This window comes from Taudactylus pleione, unplaced genomic scaffold (genome assembly GCF_031769625.1).
Source record: "Taudactylus pleione unplaced genomic scaffold, aTauple2 ptg000036l, whole genome shotgun sequence".
Taxonomy (NCBI): domain Eukaryota; kingdom Metazoa; phylum Chordata; class Amphibia; order Anura; family Myobatrachidae; genus Taudactylus; species Taudactylus pleione.
In genome coordinates, this window is record NW_028284438.1 from 9,742,066 (window position 1) to 9,763,793 (window position 21,728).

A 21,728-nucleotide genomic window follows, 5' to 3' on the forward strand; every position below is an offset into this window, starting at 1 on the left:
ACATTCCTCTGCGGTTGCCGCTACGACCGGACCTTCTGTCTCAGGGTCCTTGCCTTCACCCGGACCTAACTCGGCTGTCTTTGACGGCGTGGCTGTTGAGACGGCCATGCTGAGGTCCCGGGGGTTTTCCAGCTCTGTGGTGCGTACCATGTTACGAGCTCGGAAACCGTCTTCCGCGAGGATATACCATCGCGTGTGGCATACGTTCTTCCAGTGGTGTCGACCGAGAGGTTATGCACCGCGGGAGTTTCGTCTGTCTCGGATTCTCGCCTTCCTGCAAGCGGGACTAGATCATGGGCTTCGCCTTGCTTCTTTGAAGGTACAGGTTTCGGCCCTATCTGTCTGGTTTCACCGTAGGATTGCTACAATCCCGGATGTGCGCACCTTTATGCAGGGTGTTCTCCGCATTCAGCCGCCCTTTGTTCCACCTGTGGCGCCTTGGGATTTGGCTGTGGTCCTGAGGGCTCTCCAAGGACCGCCGTTTGAACCACTGGGCTCAGTGGATCTTAAATGGCTAACAGCTAAGACTGTTTTCCTTCTGGCCATTGCTTCGGCCAGACGTGTTTCTGAGTTAGGGGCTCTTTCTTGTAGACCCCCTTTCTTGGTTTTTTATGGGAACAGGGCAGTGCTCCGCACTCGGCCCGAGTTTCTTCCCAAAGTTGTTTCCCAGTTTCATATTAACGAGGAAATAGTTGTTCCGGCCTTTAACTCACCGGGTCTTTCCGTGGGTGAGGCCTCTTTGGATGTTGTGCGGGCCTTAAGGACTTATGTTGACCGCACTTCTTCGTTTAGGAAGTCGGACGCTTTGTTTGTCCTCTTTGGCTTCCGTAAAAAGGGTTGGCCTGCTTCAAAGCAAACTTTGGCAGCCTGGATCCGTATGGCTATTTCTGAAGCTTATCTTCATGAAGGCCTACCGGTCCCTCCTTCTCTGAAGGCTCATTCCACTAGGTCTGTGGGTCCTTCGTGGGCAGCTCGACGTGGTGCCTCGGCAGTTCAGATCTGCAAGGCTGCTACGTGGTCTTCTGTCCATACCTTCGTGAGGTATTACAGGTTTGACACCTTCGCCTCTCAGGATGCTTCCTTCGGGCGGCGGATTCTCCTTTCTGCACAGGAGCGTCCCCACCCTTAAAGGATACTGCTTTGGGACATCCCCAAGGTATCCTGTGGATACCCTATGGACCCTGAAGTAGAAAATATGAGATATGGTAAGAACTTACCCTTGTTATCTCTATTTCTACGAAGTCCATAGGGTTCCACAGGACTCCCGCCCTGTCGCACCTGTGCTGCAGATGGGCTTTGCTCTGGTCACCGGTTTTCCGTCTCCCTCTGGTGAGAATGTGATTCTTGTATGTGTCCAGATCTTTGTTCTCTCTCTTCCTTCTCCTCCTCCGGCCTATGGCTTGGTAACTAACTGAGGTGCCTTGGCTCGGGGGCGGGGTATAGGAGGGGGACCTAGTGCATCCTGGGAGGCTGAAAGCTTAACTCTTTGGTGCCCTGCGACTGACGTCACACCTATACCCCAAGGTATCCTGTGGAACCCTATGGACTTCGTAGAAATAGAGATAACAAGGGTAAGTTCTTACCATATCTCATATTTTTTCGTAGCTGATCATTGTACTAATTATTCCTTTCGTAGAACACTGTTAGATTAGTTCTGTCTGCCTCTTTTTATATACAGTGCTAATAAATCTGTACTAAATATGGAATATTCTTGATGATCACTCCTATAAAGTAACTAGTAAAAATGTTTTACTATTCTTCAGTTAGTCTGAAAAACCTTGAGCTTCTCTCTTTATTTCACAACATCGATATAAACATATATGATGATGTTGTAAGGAATAAGATTCATAATCCAAAAAAATCTAATATGACGATATGTCATTTAAGCTGTTTGACACAACTTCAATAAACATAACACGTAGGCATTTAGAACACTTTAAAAAAGACTGAAACTTAAACATAGAAGAAGAAAAAAACATAAAATGAAAGGTAAAAACAGTAGGGTTTCAAATGTATCACAGTCTAAATGCAATGCATTTCCTGAAGGGTCACTCCACTTCTTCAGGTAGGTCGAACCTGGTGAGGTTCCATTAGACTTTGTTCTTGAGGACCTTATGGGGGAAAAGGAAGGTTCCAACAAAATAACTCAGTGATTAATTATTTTTAGCAATCCACTAGACCTTAGATATTCAGGTTGCAGTGTTTTTTCTTGTTAAAGAGGAAAAAGAGACCCTTTCGTCATATCTCACATAATGGATTTTATGTTAAAGGCATGGCAGAAACCAGATCGGCAGTACCAAGTCTCAAAATAGTTTACTTCATCCTCTCCTCTCTCATGAAGATTTGAGTAAAAATAAGAGCTTGTATTGAGTGGATACTCTATTGCTCGGCTGCCCTTGGCCACCACCATTCCTAATAAATCTTCCTTAACTGGCTAAATATAAAAAAGCTCAGAAATTGTCAGTTTTTTTTTTAATTTTCATTACGCTTAGAGTATACTTAAAAAAAATATATTTACCTGAATAAAAACGCCTAGATGGTATCTCACAACCCCCCATGTCCATAAGCCCCCATCAGTGGCGGATTTTACCTAGTAAATCCACCACCCACAGGGACTGCCTAGCAGTGGAAGTGACTTCCCATTGGAAGCACTCCCTACTAATAACAGGCAGTCCCAGGGGGAGGTGTTTTCTCCCCCTGGAACTGCCAGTTCAGACTGCAGTAGCACACAGTGCTTCCCATGGGAAAACACTCCCCTGCTATTACAGCAGTCCTATCTGGCTTCTAGGGCTGCAGCTGAGGCAGTCCCTAGAAGCTAGCCTGTTTTGTAGCACTACCAGATTTAAGCCCTGCCCCCAAACAGGCCAGAATAAAGCCTCGCCCTCAGTGACGTCAGCCATCAATGGCAGGGAAGAAGAGATCATGATGCAGACCCCCCGGCCGGAAAGGCAAGGAGCTTCCGCTGTCCCCCATTGTAAAATTACTTCCCACCCTCAGTGTCTAAAGATTCCTCAGCTGCAACAGATCTCTAGTTGCAATACCTCCCACCCCTTTAAGGGTTATCGATTACCATTAGCACCCTTTCACCCACCCATAGTTGTCCATAGGCCCCACTGTTTTAGTTCCTGTACCCACATGTCACTATATATGTGTATATAATAACCCCCCCTTCCTGTGTTCATATAACATTTTCTCACCTATCCCCCTACCACTAAATGGCAAAACCATCATGATGTCTGTCCTTCTCAGTTTATCATATAAGTCTGTGTCCATATTTCCATCAAGAATTAGCGCAGTTGACTTTAACAGCATGACTGTTGAAAGACCATGATACACCTAATCTGTGGGGGTTTTGGAGCAAGTCATTCATTATTCATGGCCTGAAAACCAGTGTCTTCATAAAACTATCATAACATTTGAAAAATCTACTTCTTTTGGTGCTAATGAAGAGGTATTCCCACAACTTTTTAACATGGCTCATCTCTTGCCTTTATTGCAGTATGGTATAGACAGTGGATTGAGGCTGTTTAGTGTTTCATCTCCTTGGAATTTCAGGAATGTCAGTCAGTCTCCACAATTTCTTCAGGGGATGCTGCATATTCAGCCGATCAAAGTTCCACCAGCTGTACCATGGGATTTTAGCTTGGTTCTGTTGGCATTGCAAAAAATGGGATTTGAGACGCTCTTTTCTGGATTTTAAATTCCTTACCTTGACAATGTAATTCTTGATGCTCATTGCTTTAGCTAGATGTGGTGTCTGAGGTGGTGGCTTTGTCTTCTGGTTTGTTTTTTTGGGTCAGGACAGAACTGTACTATGTACCAAAAAGTATGGATAATGATGTAGTATGTCAAAAGAGCATCCCTCTTCCCGGTGCTTAGTAATGTGTTTCAGTTTAATATCTATGTATTCACAGTAGCTGCAAATCTTCAAAAACTGGCTGCTGGCCCAGTCAGATAATGAAAACAATAAGTGGAAAAAGTAGCTCTAGATTGCTATATGTGAAGAGGCTCTAAACTAGTAAGGTATAGACAATTCTGCTTGTTGATATGTTTAAAAGAGGATGGCTTGTTGTAATCAAACCACAATATTAGAAAAAAATAAAAGACATACATATGTAAAATATATTTAACATTAAACACATAGAGGAACAACCCCAAAATGTACAATGTAGCTTTTAAATACATGTTGCTAGATGCACAAATGTCATAGAAGGTAGTAGAGTATTTTATATCAAAGTGAAAGTTACCTGGTCTGGTATTATCCAGAATTCGGAGTTAGGCAGAACAACACATCTGAGGTACAGAGTACTTTGTCCTGATCTATGAGTGCTTGGGTGAGCGCCTGTTTTCTCTGCACAGTACGGTAAGGTTGCAGCTCGTCTAAGCAATAGTAAGGTACTGGCGCTTGTGGTTCCACTCCGCTATGTAGAGTCTGGTTAGAACCGTATTAGGCACCACGCCGTTTACCTTTAATGCTGTCTTTTTCACCCAGAGGCTGTGCAGTCTAAAAGACTAACTTGCTGCTCACCCTCCATTGTAGGGGGCAGGTTCGGGGTAAGGTCTGGTGGACAAATCCATTTGGTTGGATAGAGAGTGGTGGACTAAAACTCACTTGGAGTTCGTTTATTAATTTAAGTGACAGTAGATGAATAAGGTAGTGTGCTGGTGGCTAGCTGAACACTCGTCAACGCGTTTCGTTCTTGTACAAGAACTTTATCAAGACATCAACACCTTATTGTCAGTCCAATGTTTCCAGATTTTATTGAATTCCGTTTATTGTTAATCCCTGCTCTGGGTCAGAATCTTTCCTTATTCATTCTAAGATTTAGGGATACTTTAATTGCTTTACTTAATTGTGTAATGTTTGTGCCTTCTCATTCCCCCTAATCTTATTTGCTCATTGTGTTTCATTTGTTAATATTTCTTTCTTTCCTTAATGCTAATCACCAACTGGCATTGCATGGAAAAAATTAAATTGAAAACCACATGTAAAAATGTATATAACACTTTGGAATTTTATTTATCCAAAATGTTAGTTTCCAAATCAACACACTGGGTTAGGCCTTTTTACAGCTGTTGGCAATTTTTTATGAATTGCAACTTGATGAATAAACCTCCTGGGGTTTTATTATACTGTATGTGTGTAAAAATAAATTTGACAACAAGTGTGGGGTCTACGAGTGTGGGAACAAGCCCCAGGCTTTGTCTGGTTTCGAGAAACCGGCTGCTTGGGCTTCCCTTGTCATAGCAGAAATAGACACAGCTACAGTATAGCCTCAATTGCAGGAAGTGAACTAGAAAACTACCCTTTTAATGTTAAGGTATTCCTAGTACCACTACAAATATAGCATACAAAAGGAAAAGAATGACACGCAATGGTTAAAAATAACATTAAGCTAAAACACTTCCCAGTGTTAAAGTTGTAGAAAGATTCTTCTTGGCTATAAAGGCTGGTGTTACTGCACTCATCCAGCAAAGGTATTACATGTTAATGGGAGCTTATCAGGGGTATTCAATATGAAACGTTAACTTCACTGTCGAAGTTAACGTTTCATATCGGAGTTTTTACCTTTCGTTAAAGTATCGGGCGCGCTCCCGCTTATACCCGTATTCAATATAAAATTAACGAAAACGGGAAACTCCGAAGTTGGATTTGCGTAAAGTTACGAATTTTTCCTTAAAAAAATTGTAAGACCCCCGCTTTAGCCTTTAATTGAAAGTCGGGGATTTAAATAGCCGCAGCAGGTGTTTTTTTCCGACATTGAAGAAGTGATGCAGAAGAGCACTTAGGTTATTTTTTTCGGTTTTTTAAGTGGTCCCATCAAATTTGGGGTACATGAAAATGGGTACTAGCATATTTTGATGTCCCTAAATTAAGTTTTTAAAAATTCTGCATTTGTACACCTGTCGCTATAATTCTATTCTAGAAAACATCTGCCGCATACATGCAGAATAGCCCTGAACCTATTTCCGTATTGTTAAACAATTTTTTCCCTTTTTTTTTTTTTCACCTCAATTTTTAAATACATTTTTTGGGGTGTCCTTTTTTTTTTTTTTACTTTTTTTGACACAGTTCTTTTTTAAATGTCATTCCCAGGGGTGCAGGCTATTTTTTTTAAGCCTGTACCCCTAAACCCCAATTCTGCACTTTTTTTCGACACCTATTCAATGGTGTAAAGTTATCCCTGTTTTTTATCAAAGACTTTTCAAAACTGCGATAAGTGTTTGAAATTGAATACGGTGTAAAAGTCAAACCTGCGATAATGACGTCAAAAGTGCAATATTAACGCAAAAACGATGTTATCGCTCCCATATTGAATACCCCTGTATATGTCATACTGAAATGGTCGAGTCTTCCCTGTTTAAGTGGTTGAGCTGGTAACTGAAATTATTGCTTATGGCTCCCATACACTAGCGACAGATTGTCACGATGCTGCGAACCACAGATGCCTGGTCTGAGAATCTGTGAAATCAAACAAGTTGGATTTCACAGGTTTGCCGATCTTGATCAAAATATGATCGTGATTAGCAAATTGACATTTAAAATGTTCAGGATGTTTCACTCACTATTAGCCCCAAAGTTTTTCTTATAACTTTTAAAGTAATTGATTTAATTTAGTGAAATTTGACATACACGTACCTTGGTCTATGAGAAGCATGAGAAAGTCATAGCAAGTGTTGAAAGTGTTCGCCATTAGCATCCTGGCCAGCTGTTCACAAATGCGCGAAGTGAAGGCCAGCCGTTCTCCACTCTAGTCAGCAGCGCAGTCCAAAATTCAAATAGGGGAGCCACACCAACTGCCGGTAAGGATGCCAGTGAGGATGGCAGTTGGTGTGGTTCCCCTATTTGAATTTTAAACTGCGCTGCAGCCCCACTACCAGAGCCACCACTTCTAGTCAGTATTCCTGCTTCTGACAGTGATGGTGTGTACTGTGGCGTCCACATTCATTGTGTCTCTGTGTTACGTGCTGATCTGAACTTTTATGGACTCCAGTACGCCTGGACTCCAGTTTTCCAGTACGCCTGAACAGTAAATGTGTTGTTTAGCTATGTAACGGTTCATATCAGCATGTTACACACAGACACGAGGTGGGGCTGTGTCAAATTTCACTAAAAGTTATAAGAAAAAGTTTGGGTCCAATTGCAACTGAAACCTGTATAACTTCACCGATACTCCAACGTATCGAGGAACATTGATGGCCGCCGGTTGGCATTTGCGACCGGCGGATCGCAGTTTCTGTTCCAATCGCAGGATTAGATGGGAAGCACTTTAAATTAACATTATTAGGCGCTTTTACTACTTTTTTAGTACCCAATCTTGTTTTCATTACGAAGTTAGTGCCCATTTGCAAAGCTATACTGTGTATGCTTGTGCTATATTTAGCAATGTTTGTAATAAAAAGTAGATCACTTTTTTTAAAGCAATTCAAGTATAAAACCTTATCAAATACATAAAATTATAATTGTATTTTTTTTTTAAGTTTGACTTAGAGAGTTAAAATAAATATCAAATTAGAATGGGATCTCCAAAGATTGGAAGAGAACAAGATATTACAGTTTCCCAGATTCTTTGGCAGGCAGAATATTTCATACTCATGAGGCAATGTATGTCAAGGAGATACAAGTTATGAAGATGCAGGGAAAAAGCTGTCCATAGAAAGAATTCTGCACTTGGCTTCCTGCAGTTGAATAAAATGTCAGCACTGCGAAAATGCACCTGGGAGCATGTTATAGCTCTTGTGGGAGGTAATAGTGATGTAACGGACGCTGCTACGGTATCTCTACTTTAATTTAAATTGTGTCTACTTTGTTTAATAAATGTGTAGTTATTTCAATCAATGTTTTTCACTGTTTTTTCTCATTTTAGGTATTTTTACAGACAGCTTCTCCTTTTCTATAGTGGAAATAGTGTTATGATGAATAAATCTATTTTCTGCAGAGAGCCAGCAACCACTTTCCTTACTCTTAAACAAAATTTGAATCTCTATCTATATATGAATCAACTGCCGAAAGGAGCTGCCCAAATAAATTCACAACTGTAAGTATTATAATTATTACTGGATTTATAGATAGTTTGCTTCACGTTAAAGTACTGTAAAGAACCCCAGTTAGGTGTAGCCAAAACAAAAGTAGGCAGGGTCAAAATACATTTCCAGTAGTGTAAAAGAAACTACCCAAAATGCAGAGCATCTCAAATAAATGACATACCATACAGGAGCATCCCAGTGATCACCATACAATACACAAAGCATTCTGGTGACCGCGCCATACAATAAACAAAGCATCCCAGTGACAGCCATTTGGTAAAGAGAGCATACCCGTAGGGCATTAGTGTAGATCATACCACATGCAGTAGGAGTAGTAGCATTCAGTTTAAATGCGGTTTAAGGTGTGCTTCGAGGTTATTGACTCCTAATACATTTTCCTGGGAAGTTTTGGCTGTTTGAAAATTAAATTTGTTGTGCCTCTAATCTTTGCCAGTAAGGCTCCTTAGTTTATTTTCCAAAAATTAACATTTTCAGTTATGCATGGCCTGATGCACTATTATGGTCTTTCTCATATCTTTAGTACAATGTCTTAATGGGTTCTTATACTTGGCAAAAGGCTGGGACTACAGCCAAATGAGCTGTTCTGACTACCTATGGAGTAATTAATACACAATTACATAGTGCAGTTCTACTAGGCAAATCTGCCAAGCTGTAAGTAGTATTAGTACAGCACCTCTAGCAAAGCATGGTAGCCTGTTACAAAGGGATGAAAATAACATTACAGACATTGACTATTATTTCATGTATATTATTCCACACCGTAATTAATAATCTTTGTGATAGATTAATGTCAAATAGTGGCTTTACTTGCTATTCAAGAACTTTTTTTTTTTCAAATGTATTTTTTTTTATTTTAGATATCTCAGTCCCCATTCTCTTTCTGCACATGAAACTAATGACAAATTAAGCCTTCATGTTTCCTTGGAGGGGAAAATTTTTCCTGTGGCTTACTATCCACGCAACCTTAGCAGTCAGACAAGCAGCATGTCTTCCACTGACAAACTAACAAAATGGGAAGTACTGGGGGTTCAAGGAGCACTTTTGAGCATCTTCATACAGCCAGTATACATCAGCAGTATTATTGTGGGTAAGTTGGATTCTGAAAGTTTTGTTTGTATATAATAGCGCAGTTGGCATACCTTGCGTGTAGTAACGGTTATACAGTAAAGTGGTAAGAGCATATGTAGCAAAGCAAATATTTGTGAAACTGCTAATTCAATGAACAAGTCACTATGTATCGGAGAAATAGACCATGAGGAACAATGTAGCAAGCTAATTTATCAGCCAGATATGTCACTTACATGACTGCATCTGTAAGCTGAAATTATATGATCTCCATTAAATATCTAATATGGTGTACGGCCCGTGTCATTCACTCCATGCGCTTGGGTGTAAATCAGATAAGGGGACCAGAGATTTTATTCCCTTCTACCAGTACTCATACACACTCTGACTCTGCGTTTATTTGGCACACTGGTATCTAAATTGTGGGAATGACACAATCACTTCTGCAAATAATGGCTGAGATGTGTGTATACACATATATATAATAAATATATATATATATATATATATATATATATGACCGCTACAAGTTCACATGTTTCTTACTCCGTTTCCAGTCCTTTATTATGAGTAGGAGCACTGATTATTGCATAAATCATCACGGCGAGCTAGATAACTGGCTTTGCTTACCATGCCGATTTATGCAATAATCACCACTCCTACTCATAATTAATAAAGGAACGGAAACTGAGTAAGAAACGTGAACTTGCAGCGGTCTTATATGACATCTCAGCCATTATACACCAGAAGTGATCGTGTCATTCCAACGTTTTAGATACTAGTGTGCCACACCATGATTGCACAGGAAAACACGTGGATTGGGTCAGGTATGGGCTCCTTTTAATGGCAGTCCCAAGCTAAGTATAAGAGTGTGAGGGTGCCATGTTACTGCTTGGCCCTAGTGAGATTTGCTGTCCCTATCCTGCACCTCCTCCCCGTTAGTCTTCCCTCACTGAGGCAAGCTTGCCAAAATAGACTTAAGCGCTGCAACTTGCTCTGATTATATGATCTGTTTTGCAGTCCAATAGATGACCAGGTCTCCGGGAACACTGGGTCCAGTCTCCTTGTATATTTCTCTCAAGGGCCAGGTTTATACAGCCAGCCACTGAGGTCTGTGTACTTGATGTTAGTGCCCACTGCAGTTATATTGTATATTCTCCATTTATATGTGACTTGTGCTAGCGCTGCTGTCTGTTTTCTTTTTTTCCTATTACTGTCAGCTTATACCTTTCCCCTTATTCTACTATAACCCTTGCATACTAAGGTATAGGGGGTTCAATGTACCTCACATCTCCGTATATTTGTTACTAGCTGGAGTACCCGGCGCTGCCCCGGATTTTAAGAATGTTTTTTTACAGATCATCCTCCAACCAACCTCTCCTTAGTCAGGCCTCACGAAAAGTATGACAAACTTCCCCATCAACAGTCCTAAGGTCTTTGAAGGAAGTAGGACCTGCAACAGTGTAAAGCAAACTTCGGAGATGGAAGCATTCAAAATTTGTCGGATGTACAGTGTAAACACGGCCAAGAGCTTCTGTTGATCTGATACCAGGATGACCATCTACAGCGACTCCCTGTTTTCTGCGCATAAAAACTTTTCGAAAAGCATTCCATATAATATTTTGGCAGCTCCCCGTACAGCAGGGTCCTTGCAAAGTCATCATTTTGACACAGTTCGAAGATAGAAGTCAATGTTGTTTCGTAATTCGGTATAGTCAGAGAGCTGAGAATGCTGGGAAAGCCTGCTAAAGTTCTCTTCGATAATAAACGGTCAAGACAAAACATGACAACACAAAACGCTGGCTCCGAGGCTCTACCTATATGCCGTGAGGCCCCACAATGAGCGTACAGCAAAAATTGTGGTTTTTAATAAATACAAAATTAACAGTAATTTCAATTTCACATTTTTTTAGTTACCTCGGCCGTGTTTTAATACGCTCGTATGTAAAATTTCACGATCTTGGCCTTGCAAACTGTGGATTTGTATAGAAAGGCAGAAGGACAAATTTTCGCTTTTATATAGTAGAGAAGATAGAAAAGAAAAAATAGTGGATAAGCTACATCCTTTTGTAATTCCGTACCTGACCTGTAGAGGGCGAATGCTATACAAAAATTGTGTTTTTTAATTAATTAAAAATTAACAGTAATTTCGATTTCAGATTTTTTTAGTTGCCTTCGCCGTGTTTGTATGTAAAATTTCACAAACTTGGCTTGTAAACTGTACATTTCTACAGAAAGACAGAAGGATCAATTTTCAATTTTATATAGTAGATGGCTATCACATACTATATATCGCTGTTGTCCACAACACTGTGCTATATTACACATACATCTGGGTTGCTCACTGCACTGTGTCAGATTGTGTGTTACATTATTCTTGCAGCTATGTCTGGCAGAGGCAAGAATAACAAGCAGTCTGCTGCTCCCACTCTGGTGTCTTGTTAGTCCTGCCCAGCAGGCTTAGCTTCAGAGGGCCTCATTCAGGATGGTCTTTGTGCATCTTGTTACACTGCCCCCCCGGGCCCATCAGCGCTGATGTCCTCTCTTCAGGACCCACCCTGGGCTACTTTTTTACAGGTGCTGGCAGAAAGTGCAGACCATCTAGAGGTCCCTGTGGTAGCTCCCCCTATGGGATGGCCACAGCATGTACTTCCTGTAAATACTCTGCCTCCCCCATGGGTAGAAGTACTTTCTATCTCAGTGTAGATTCTGGCTGATACCTCTACAGCCTTTCAACAAATGCTGCAAAATGAGAGACCCTTATCTAGTAAACATACTAAGTGTGCTGTGTTATCTTCCCAGTCCACCCAGCTCTCAGATTCTGAATTATCATCTGGGGAGGCAGAAGACGCAGACCTCTCTCACTCTGACTCCCCCTCGGGAGACAAGGAACCCCCCCTCTAAATTGAATATACCTGCACTTGTGAAAACTGTAAAAGACAGAACCCACTCCTAAGGCAAAAGACACTCTTTAAATGATAAAGATGGTAGTTTATCACTCTGATCAGCTATCTGATCAACTGTGTGAGTCATTGAATATACCCAGTAAAAGATTTCAGCTGCCTAAACGTTTAAGATCCTTTTACCCTCATCCCGCTACTGATTGCACTAAATGGGAAGTTCCCCCAGCAGTGGATTCCCACGTGATACGTCTGGTCAAGAATGCTACCTTACCTATCCATACTGCAACCTCCTTGAAGGAGACTACGGGTAGAAGAATGGAAGCTTGTCTAAAATCTATATACTCTCTTACAGGAGCTATTACTCATCCTGCTAGGGCTACGGCCTGGGTGGTTAAAGTCATCGAGATTTGGGCAGAGGCCCTAGAAGAGACATTTCCCTCTGATGCAGCTACCCTACGTATATCACATTAGAGATGCAGCCTCCTATTTGGGTGAAGCAGCTCTGGATACGGCTCATCTACCTTCCAAGGCATCTGCCACTTCTGTAGTAGCCCACCATATTGTTTGGCTCCGCTTATAGAAGGCAGATTCGTACTCTGCCCTCTGCATATAATGTGAAGCCTCAGATGTCATCCTTTCGTCCTCAAGGAAAAGCTATAGCTCAGTCCTTTCCAAGGCATCAACTATGGCCTCCGAGCTTAGGACCAAACAAGCCTGGGCTACTAGACGTCCACCTACCAAATCTGAGGATAAGCTATCAGCCTGAGGGCTCCCATGGTGGGAGTCCGACTTCTTCAATTTGCCCAGTTCTGACGTTGGACCACATCAGACGCTTGGGTAAGAGAAGTGGTCTCCCACGGATATGTCCTCATACCTGAGGCAACCTCCAGCAGTTCTTTTGCACAGGACCTCCATCGGATCCAAGCAAGGCTCTCCTGCTCCAAAAGGCCATTCAGCCCTTACTACTCTCAGGAGTAATAATTCCGGTCCCCTCCTCACAGCGAGAGAAGGACTGTTATTCTACCCTTTTCTTAGTACAGAAGTCCTACGGGTCTCATTGGCCTGTCCTCAACCTCAAGTCTCTGAACAAGTTTATCAGGATCCCAGGTTTCGTATGGAAACCCTCCGCTCTATTATCCTGGCTATGGAGCCTGGGGACTTTATGGTGTCTCTGTACATTCAGGACACTTACCTACATGTATCTATAGCGCCTTCTCATCAGCAATATCTCCGGTTTGCTATGCTACAGTAACATGACCAATTTCAACCTCTGCCTTTTGGCCTTTCTACGGCTCCTCTGGTCTTTACCAAGATCATGGCAGTTATGGTGGCCTACCTTCGTCGTCAAGGGATCAGACTGCTCCCATGCTTGGACGATCTTTTGCTGTTGGCCAGCTCCCCAGAATTTCTAAACCACCATCTACAGGTAACCATTGCCTATATACAAACGCACGGTTGTCTTATCAACTGGAAAAAGTATTCCTTGACACCTTCTCAAAGTATGGTACATCAGGGAGCCCTTGTAGACTCTCAGGTTCAGCAGACAACATCTCGGTATTATAGCATAGGGTGTGCAGACCACTACAGTCACCAAGGGTCAATTCACTCTGCAATGCAGACCCTGGGATCCATGGTATCCACCTTCAACATGGTGGAGTTTGCTCCTGTTTCACTCCAGGCCCCTACAACACCTGATTCTCTCCAGGTGGAACAGGCTGCCCCATCTGCTCAGATCCCAGATGATGAGCTTCTCTACGGAGGTTTGCCTGTCCTTAGCCAGTTGGCCACAGACCTCCCACTTGAACAAGGGGCACCCCTTTTGGATCCCGAACTGGGGACTGCTAGCCACGGACGCAAGCCTTCTCAGGTGGGGTGCAAGTTGACTAGCACTCCTTCCAAGGACGTGGGACTCCTGCCCAGGCGCTCTTGCCTATCAATGTCCTGGAACTCCCAGCCATCTACAGAGCTCTCACCCTGGCTCACGATATTCTTTAGGGCAGGCCAGTACAAGTACAGTCTGACAACGCCATGGCAGTGGCCTATCTCAATCACCAAGGAGGCACTCTTAAGTCGGACAGCAGTGGCTGAAGTGTCCCGCATTCTCACTTGGGCTGAACGCCATCTTCACAGGAATTCTCAATTGGGAAGCAGATTTTCTCAGCCGTCACGGTGTGCACGACACAACAAACTTCCAGTGTATGGAGCCAGGACAAGTGACCCCAGCCTTCGTGGACGCATTATCTGTGAGGTGGACCTTCCATTTGGCGTACCTCTTCCCTCCAGTCTCCCTTCTTCCTCTGGTTCTTCGGAAGTTCAAACAGGAAGGGGGCACAGGCTTGTTGGTGGTACGGCTTGGCCCAGACGACATTTGCACTCCGATCTTCAAATTCTCTCCATAGATGCTCCTCTTCAGCTTCCTCTATGACCAGACCTGTTGTCTCAGGGTCCCTGTCTACATCCGGACCTGGCCCGCCTGTCTGTAACGGCATGGCTGTTGAGACATCCCCCCTAAGGTCTAAGGGATTTTCTAGCTCTGTGGTCCAGACCGTGATCAGAGCACATAAACCAGCCTCTGCCAGGATTTATCACCGGGTATGGCATACATATTTCCAGTAGTGTGCCCCTAGAAACTATGACCCTCAAGTTTTTAAGGTTTCTAGAATACTTGCCTTTCTTCAGGCTGGTCTGGATCTTGGACTCCGCCTAGCATCTCTGAAAGTGCACGTCTCTGCTCTCTCCATCTGGTTCCAGCGCAGTATTGCTTCTCTACCAGATGTTCACACCTTCCTACAAAGTGTTCTATCTACACAACCCCACTTTGTCCCTCCTGTGGCTCCATGGGATTTGTCAGTGGTTCTCCACACACTTCAGGAACCTCCATTCGAACCCCTGGAATCGGTAAATTTCAAGTGGATCACTGCAAAGACTCTGTTTCTTCTGGCTATAGCATTTGCCCGTAGGGCATCGGATTTAGGGGTGCTTTCATGTCGCTCCCCCTTTTTGATCTTTCATCAGGACAGGGCTGTTCTTAGAACGCGCCCTGGCTTTCTTCCCAAGGTGGTTTTCTCGTTTCCACCTTAATGAGGAAATTGTGGTTCCAGCCTTTCAATCACCAGACCTCTCGGCAGGTGAGGCTTCTTTTGATGTGGTCCGTGCTCTGAAGATCTACATAAGTTGTGTCAAACTCGTGCCATCCAGCTGCAGTGGAACTACTCATCCCAAAATGCACTGCCACAGTTTTAGCATGCCCGAAGAGCAAAACTGTGGCAGTGCATGCTGGAATGTATAGTTCCACTGCAGCTGGATGGCCCGAGTTTGACACCACTGATCTACATGGACTGTACTAGTTCCATCAGGAAATCACACTCCCTCTTCATCCTATATGGATTCCATAAGAAGGCATGGCCGGCTAACCAACACTCTGGCCAGATGGATTCGCATGACTATCTCACAGGCTTACACGCAGACTGGCCTTCCTGTGCCGTATACAATATCTGCTCATTCTACTCGCTCTGTGGATCCCTTGTTGGCAGCCCTCTGTGGCGCCTCTGCTGAACAACTATGCAAGGTGGCTACGTAGTATTCTGTCCACACCTTTCTTAGATTCTATGCCTTGGATACATTTGCCTCTCAAGATGCTTCCTTCGGGCACCGGGTTCTCCTCTCAGTTCATAAGCGTCCCCGCCCTTGGAACAACTGATTTGGGACATCCCCATTGTCTCCCTGTGGAGCCCTATGGACCCTGAAGAAGAAAAGGAGAGTTATGGTAAAACTTATCCTTGTTAATTCTTTCTTCAAAGTCCATAGGGTCCACAGGGCACCCTCCCTGACGCACCTGGGTCCTTGGGTTTATTCTCTTGGTCACTTGTTTCCTTCTCTGTGTGAGAGTGTGATTCTTCAGTGTACCAGTCTTCTCTCCTATCCTGCTCCTGCCTTGGGCTTGTTAACAAAACTGAGTTGCCCTCAGGCTGTGGGCAGGGTATAGAGAGAAGGAACGGAGCATCCTGGGACTGAAAAAGCTTTGCTGTTGGTGTCCAGTCCTGCAAGTCTCACATACACCTCATTGTCTCCCTGTGGACCCTAAGGACTTCGGAGGAAGAGAGTTAACTTTCCTTTTTTCTCGGTGGCCAAGTAGGATACTTTTTCCTCCTCCACATTTTTATAGGACTCTCAGAACTGATCCTTTCTTGATAATACAGTACAGTCAGTGGTCAAATGGCCTGGCTACCAGTGCATTACTTTGTCAGCGTCTCATCTCAGCTAGAAAGGATGCCTTTACAACCAAACTGCAGAAGTGTCTGTGTCTCTTCCTGCAGGTCAGTTTTGGGGAGTTTAACTTTAAGGTTGGGGAATTATCCAAACTTAAGATCTTGGCGAGAAATCCTATATATAGTAAGGGATTTAGGGCCTGATTCAAGTTGGTTCGCAAGCCTGCGTTCGCACGCAGCCAGCAGATGTTTGCATTCTGCGCATGCGTATAAGACGCAGTGCGCGAACCGGCCACAGCGATCTGGAAGCGATTGCATTGAGCACGGTCTTCACACAGTGATTGACAGGAAGTGACCGTTTGAGGGTGGTGACGGGGTGGTCAGAGAAACGTGCCGGGGCATTTAAATACTGTTACAGGGGTGTGCATAAATAAGCCACTGCGATAGCATGCGCTGGCAGAAATCTAGATGGCGACAGGAAGTTTAGCAGTTTCTGTGGTAGGGTCAGGTCAATCACAACTGTTCGGATGGTTCCGATGGTACCAGTGTTTTTGCTGACTTGCGGATGCATGAAAGGGGAAGTGGGCAACCTTTATACAGTGATGGGCGTCTTGGTATAGTGCTGCGGTTGCCGTGCAATTGCATTCATTAGCATATTTTCGCAGAAAGCTGGGTGCGTGTGAATGCAGCCTTGCGAACCAACCTGAATCAGTTCCCTAGTGAACGCCTGCCATTTGTGGGCGGCCCCACTCACATCACCAGTGATGTCAGTGGGAGAGCTTCCGGCTCTATTAGAGCCAGAAGCTCTCTGGGGCTTGCAGCCACAAGACCCTACCACAAGGGTCTCGTCGCAAGCCATCAACCTGGTCACCCACAGCTATGCGAGTGAGGCCGCTCAAAAAAAAAAAAAACTCCCTGATTCAGAGCGAGCGCTCTTTCAGAGCGTCCGGCTCTGAATCAGGCCCTCTATCTCTTGTGAGGATATGGAAATTGAGAGTTGCTGTCTAGTGTGGATGATCCAATGGCACAACTAGAATAGACCTCCACCTTCTGCTGCAGTGGAAGAAGTAAGGGAAGACGAGTCCATTCTGAACCTAAGACTCCGAATATGGGATCTCTGTAAATCATGGATAAGAAGAGAGAGTCAACCCATGTTTGTTATTTCTTGAGACAGGGTCATCCTTTAGACTCATCTTAACTTTCAATTTGGGCCAACAAAGCAGATTAGATGTGGTCAGAACATTGGTGGGGTTTTTTTTAAGCAGGCTTAGTCTGGAGGTGATGTTTCTATCTTCACACACCCATAAAAATTCTTGGTACCTCGGAGATGCAGCTCTGGATACTGAGCCCCAGCTGTCACATCACGCTATGCTTTATGGCTTAAGGCTTGGAAAGCAGACAAAAATTTGAGAGGAATCTAGAGTTCCTGTTTCTCTGGGGGTTTCTAATTGGGACTAGAACAGGGGGAGGCGGGAGTTATGACATTCTACTTTTACTTGATCACAGACCTAAGCCCTTTAGGTTCACTTCTTCAGTCCTGCAGGTCAGGTGATGACTCATACCCCCAGAAGCTAGCCTCATCCCTGTGGAGGTCTACAGAAAACAGTCTTGGGTAGCTGAACATTCAGTTGGCAAGCCACCAATACAGGGTCTCCTGTGGATGAAGACTGTCTGTCTTTAGTGAAAGAGTAATTTTGGTATAGTTCCCAAATCTCCTGTAGTCTCCAACCAGATTATATTTTTATGGAGGTCTTAGAGACAAGACAATTCGTTTTAACATTAAGAAATTGACAATATTAAAATGAACCTCTATATACCCCTGCCTGTACCTTCTAAAATCTTTCCTATAAACCTCTAAGGATGACGCTAATTTGCGTACGCAGTCATACAATAAATAGAGACTCCAGACTCAGAACATGTGGTTCCGAAGCACAAAGTATTATTCAAGTAAAAGTACAGTCAGTTACACGCTATGATCTGTGTACAATTTAGCGCAAAGGAATTATACAGACCCAAGTACAGTATACATACGCAGCACCTCTGGACCAGATCCCGGCATTCAGAAAGAAAACCTCCGTCAATCAGCATTCAGCAAGAAGACTAAAGACCCAGTGTTTGAGCACACATGTTTATACCCCCCAGAATAGACAGGACAATAGAGAAGTTTCTTGCTTATGCCATTGGTTCTCAGGGGAGAAGCATATGTTACAGTGCATTTAACAGGCTGGTTCAAATAGACTCGCCCAGCCTCCAACAACTGAGGGTCTTTTCCCTCCCGCATCCCCATGCTGCATCCTAACAGTTGTTCATAAAATATACATTTTGTTGCTTGTAGTCTCTGTGGTCCATAAGTTGGGAATGCATGATGTGATCTCCACACCGATAGTACCTGAATTCTGTTGAAAGAGTACGCATCAGTTCGAAAAAAAACACGGCTGTCTTAACATGTATAGAATCTTAGTTATCAAATATCTTTATTTCACAGCATTTAAACTAACTGAACCAACTTAAATCATATACTTTAAAGCTTATTAAACCTTATGTGTGAATGTGTAATGTGTGCGTATTCGGGGTTTGATATAAAGATGTATTAATGTGTGTATGAGGAAGGGTGCACTTTAAGTGAACATCTTAGCAGTGTGACATGCTGAGCCAGATAGTTCCACATGCCCACTCTGTCAGCAGTCCCCCCCACCTGTCCCAGGCTTCAAAAGTAAAACTCTTTAAACTCAAATAGCCCAGCTACAAGAGACAGACCTAAGATGACACTCTAGTCTTTGAAATCATGTAATTGCAGGAAGCCTGCTAATGTAGGTGTGTTTTCGAGCCAGACCACCTGTAGTGAGGGCAGACACTGTCCAGGAAGCTTATCTACACAAGCTAGTTGTCATGTAGCCATTTGCTCTATTCATCTAATGCAATCAATTTTGGCATACTGTAATGCCATTTCTGAAATATATATTTCCTTTATAATACGTAAAGTAATGAAATGGGCTTTTGGTGAATCACCGTAACCTATGGCGATGGTCACAGATGCATTCGCATGATGCTAATAGTATTATCGCCACATGTACTAAAGTGTGAGTTTATCTAAAATGGCGCTTAGGCGGCCATTTCGCAAAATGGCGTGTTGCGGCCAGTCGCAAGATGGTGTCGCTGTGATTCAATTTTAAACTGATCTTGTCTCAGCCAATAATCCAGTTTCGACAAAATCTTTTAAGGTTAAGTACCTTCCTGTCCCGATGGTTTAGAGAAGATTTTGTTCTTCTTAGCACATATCTTCTATGTACTTTTGATTAATTTTCATTTATACTGTGGATGATCTTCACATGTATGGAACAGGACAAATGCAGGGTGTCCATGACATTGAGGATTCATTTAGGCCTGTTAAAACATGGGAGGGAAAGTCATGTCCCCTCAGATTTGCTTTTCAGATCCATTTCTTTTTCAAACTCTGCCTTTATGCTTAAGGCCAAGGATGTTCATATAGATCGATAAAGTGCTTTCTACCATATTCTCTATCCAGGGGAATGACTATCATCTCCTACTTGGATGATCAACTGATCACGGTGGGAACCCTGGCCTTGTTGCTGCCTCAAGGTCAGGGTTCCCACAATATCAATTAATTAGCACAGTCTTTTGTTTTCGGCAAAAAAAAGACACTTGATGCTAGCAGAGTTGCACGGGATCTGGCAGCTCACTCATACCATGCATTTTATCATGCTGCATGGCATATTAAAGATAGATGTAGGAGGACACATCTTTATAACACAATCATCTGACTTAATTAAGAAGACTGACCAATAGGTGACCATTGATTGGTGGCAACCTCACCAGGGTGACCCCTTTTATATTGGACAGTTAGGACAATGGATACCCGTCTTTGGGGTTGGGGTCCATTGTTTTTCAGTACCACTTTCATTGTCTTTGGACTTCTGAGGAGTCAAAGATCCCAAAAAACTTCAACTGTAAGATGGTGAAAAGAGGGGGTCATCCAAATGTTCATGCATCTGGGTTGAACCACAAAGTGAAGCATAACTTCTCCAGGAAGGACCATCGCTATGACTAGACATGCATACTTTCTTAGACATTTGTACTCCACATGCAACCTCCATTCTCGCCCCCATACCCCCAGTAGTTCCTTGAACAACCTTGTTTTGGCAGCCATTACACAGTCCTCCTTTCAAATCTTGGAATTTGGTGGAGGTGAATTTCTTTGCTAAATGGAGAGGTTATCTATCATGTAACTTCCACAGATACTGTAGAAGAGTCTCAGAGCTGAGGACTTTATCTTGTATGTCCTCCATATCTCATCTTTCATGTACACGTGAACGCAACTGTTCTTCAGCATACCATTTTTATATAAAAATTTTGTATATATAAAACAGATATTTACAGGGATCTTTCATTTAATGAAATTTTATACAAATGTTCTATTATATAAGAGTTCTATTGTTTTTCAAGTTGTTGATATTTCATTTTGTTTTAAGTTGCAATATTAAGTTAAGAGTGAATAGATCTCTATATTCATGTGTACAGAAATATTCTTACTTATCCATCTGGGGGACACTGCTCACCATGGGGTTACCTGGAGGTCTTAGGAGTTGGTACTTTAAATGATTAGACTCCACGTGTCATAGCTCTTCCCCTCCCTAGAAATAGAAGGAAAAAACTGTTTATTTTCCTTTTTTCAGCGCAGTTGATTGGGGAACCTTGGTTGACTTCTAATAAGATGTTTCTTAACCCACTTAAGTGTACCCTTCACTACCAGTGAATAGAAAATAATCACCCCCAGTGGATGTTCTGGTAGTACATTTCTCAAACCTGGACCTCATGTAACCCTAGCAATGCATGCATTCCATATCATCTAGCCTGACCACAGATGTGTTAATCAATTAACACAATAGATCTACCGGTGGTACTAATTAATCCTGAGGATCCCGTGAAAACACTCATTTTTAGGGTTCCATAAAGACTGAGGGCCTGATTCAGAGCCGGACGCTATTTGCGAACGGCCGTTCAGAAAAAGGGGCCGGCTATTTAAATTTATTTAAATTTAGCGCTCGCTCTTTGCGGTCTGTTGATGCCTCTATGTCTGAGTGAGCAAACGAAACATGCGCTCACTATTTTGTAAAGACGCCCCCTGGCCGTTCGCATCATACGTCATCTCCGCTATTTATTAGATTAATCGAGTACATCGAAAGGCGTCTGAACTGCTCGCAGTGCTTGTGGTAGGTTTTACTTCCTGCCATCACTGCGAGCAGTTCAGGCTAAAAGACAACCAAGTGACGTGGTCGATGACGCTGCTTTGTTAATTATGCACACCCATTAAACGCCCATTTTGACAGTTTGGCACGTCTGCGTTCGGATCTCCACTCCCTGTTTTCAAGCACCTTACCCTGTTACCACCCACAAATGCCTCATTCTGTCACTCAAATTAGCGGGCCCTCGCTGTTTTGCGAGTGCACGATTTCTGACCGCAATGACTGGTTGGCGCATGCGC

At 43.2% G+C, this 21,728-nt stretch overlaps 1 protein-coding gene across 4 annotated transcripts in view; it reads left to right on the forward strand.

The window, feature by feature from the left end:
* The window catches only part of ADAD1 (adenosine deaminase domain containing 1), a 216,392-nt gene that overhangs the window by 164,694 nt on the left and 29,970 nt on the right, over positions 1 to 21,728 (forward strand). For all 4 annotated transcript variants that reach the window (XM_088452238.1, XM_088452240.1, XM_088452237.1 and 1 more), the window contains 2 exons: positions 7,869 to 8,039; positions 8,907 to 9,136. In XM_088452238.1, the coding sequence (XP_088308364.1) occupies positions 7,869 to 8,039; positions 8,907 to 9,136 (401 nt within the window). The remainder of the gene's footprint in view (positions 1 to 7,868; positions 8,040 to 8,906; positions 9,137 to 21,728) is intronic.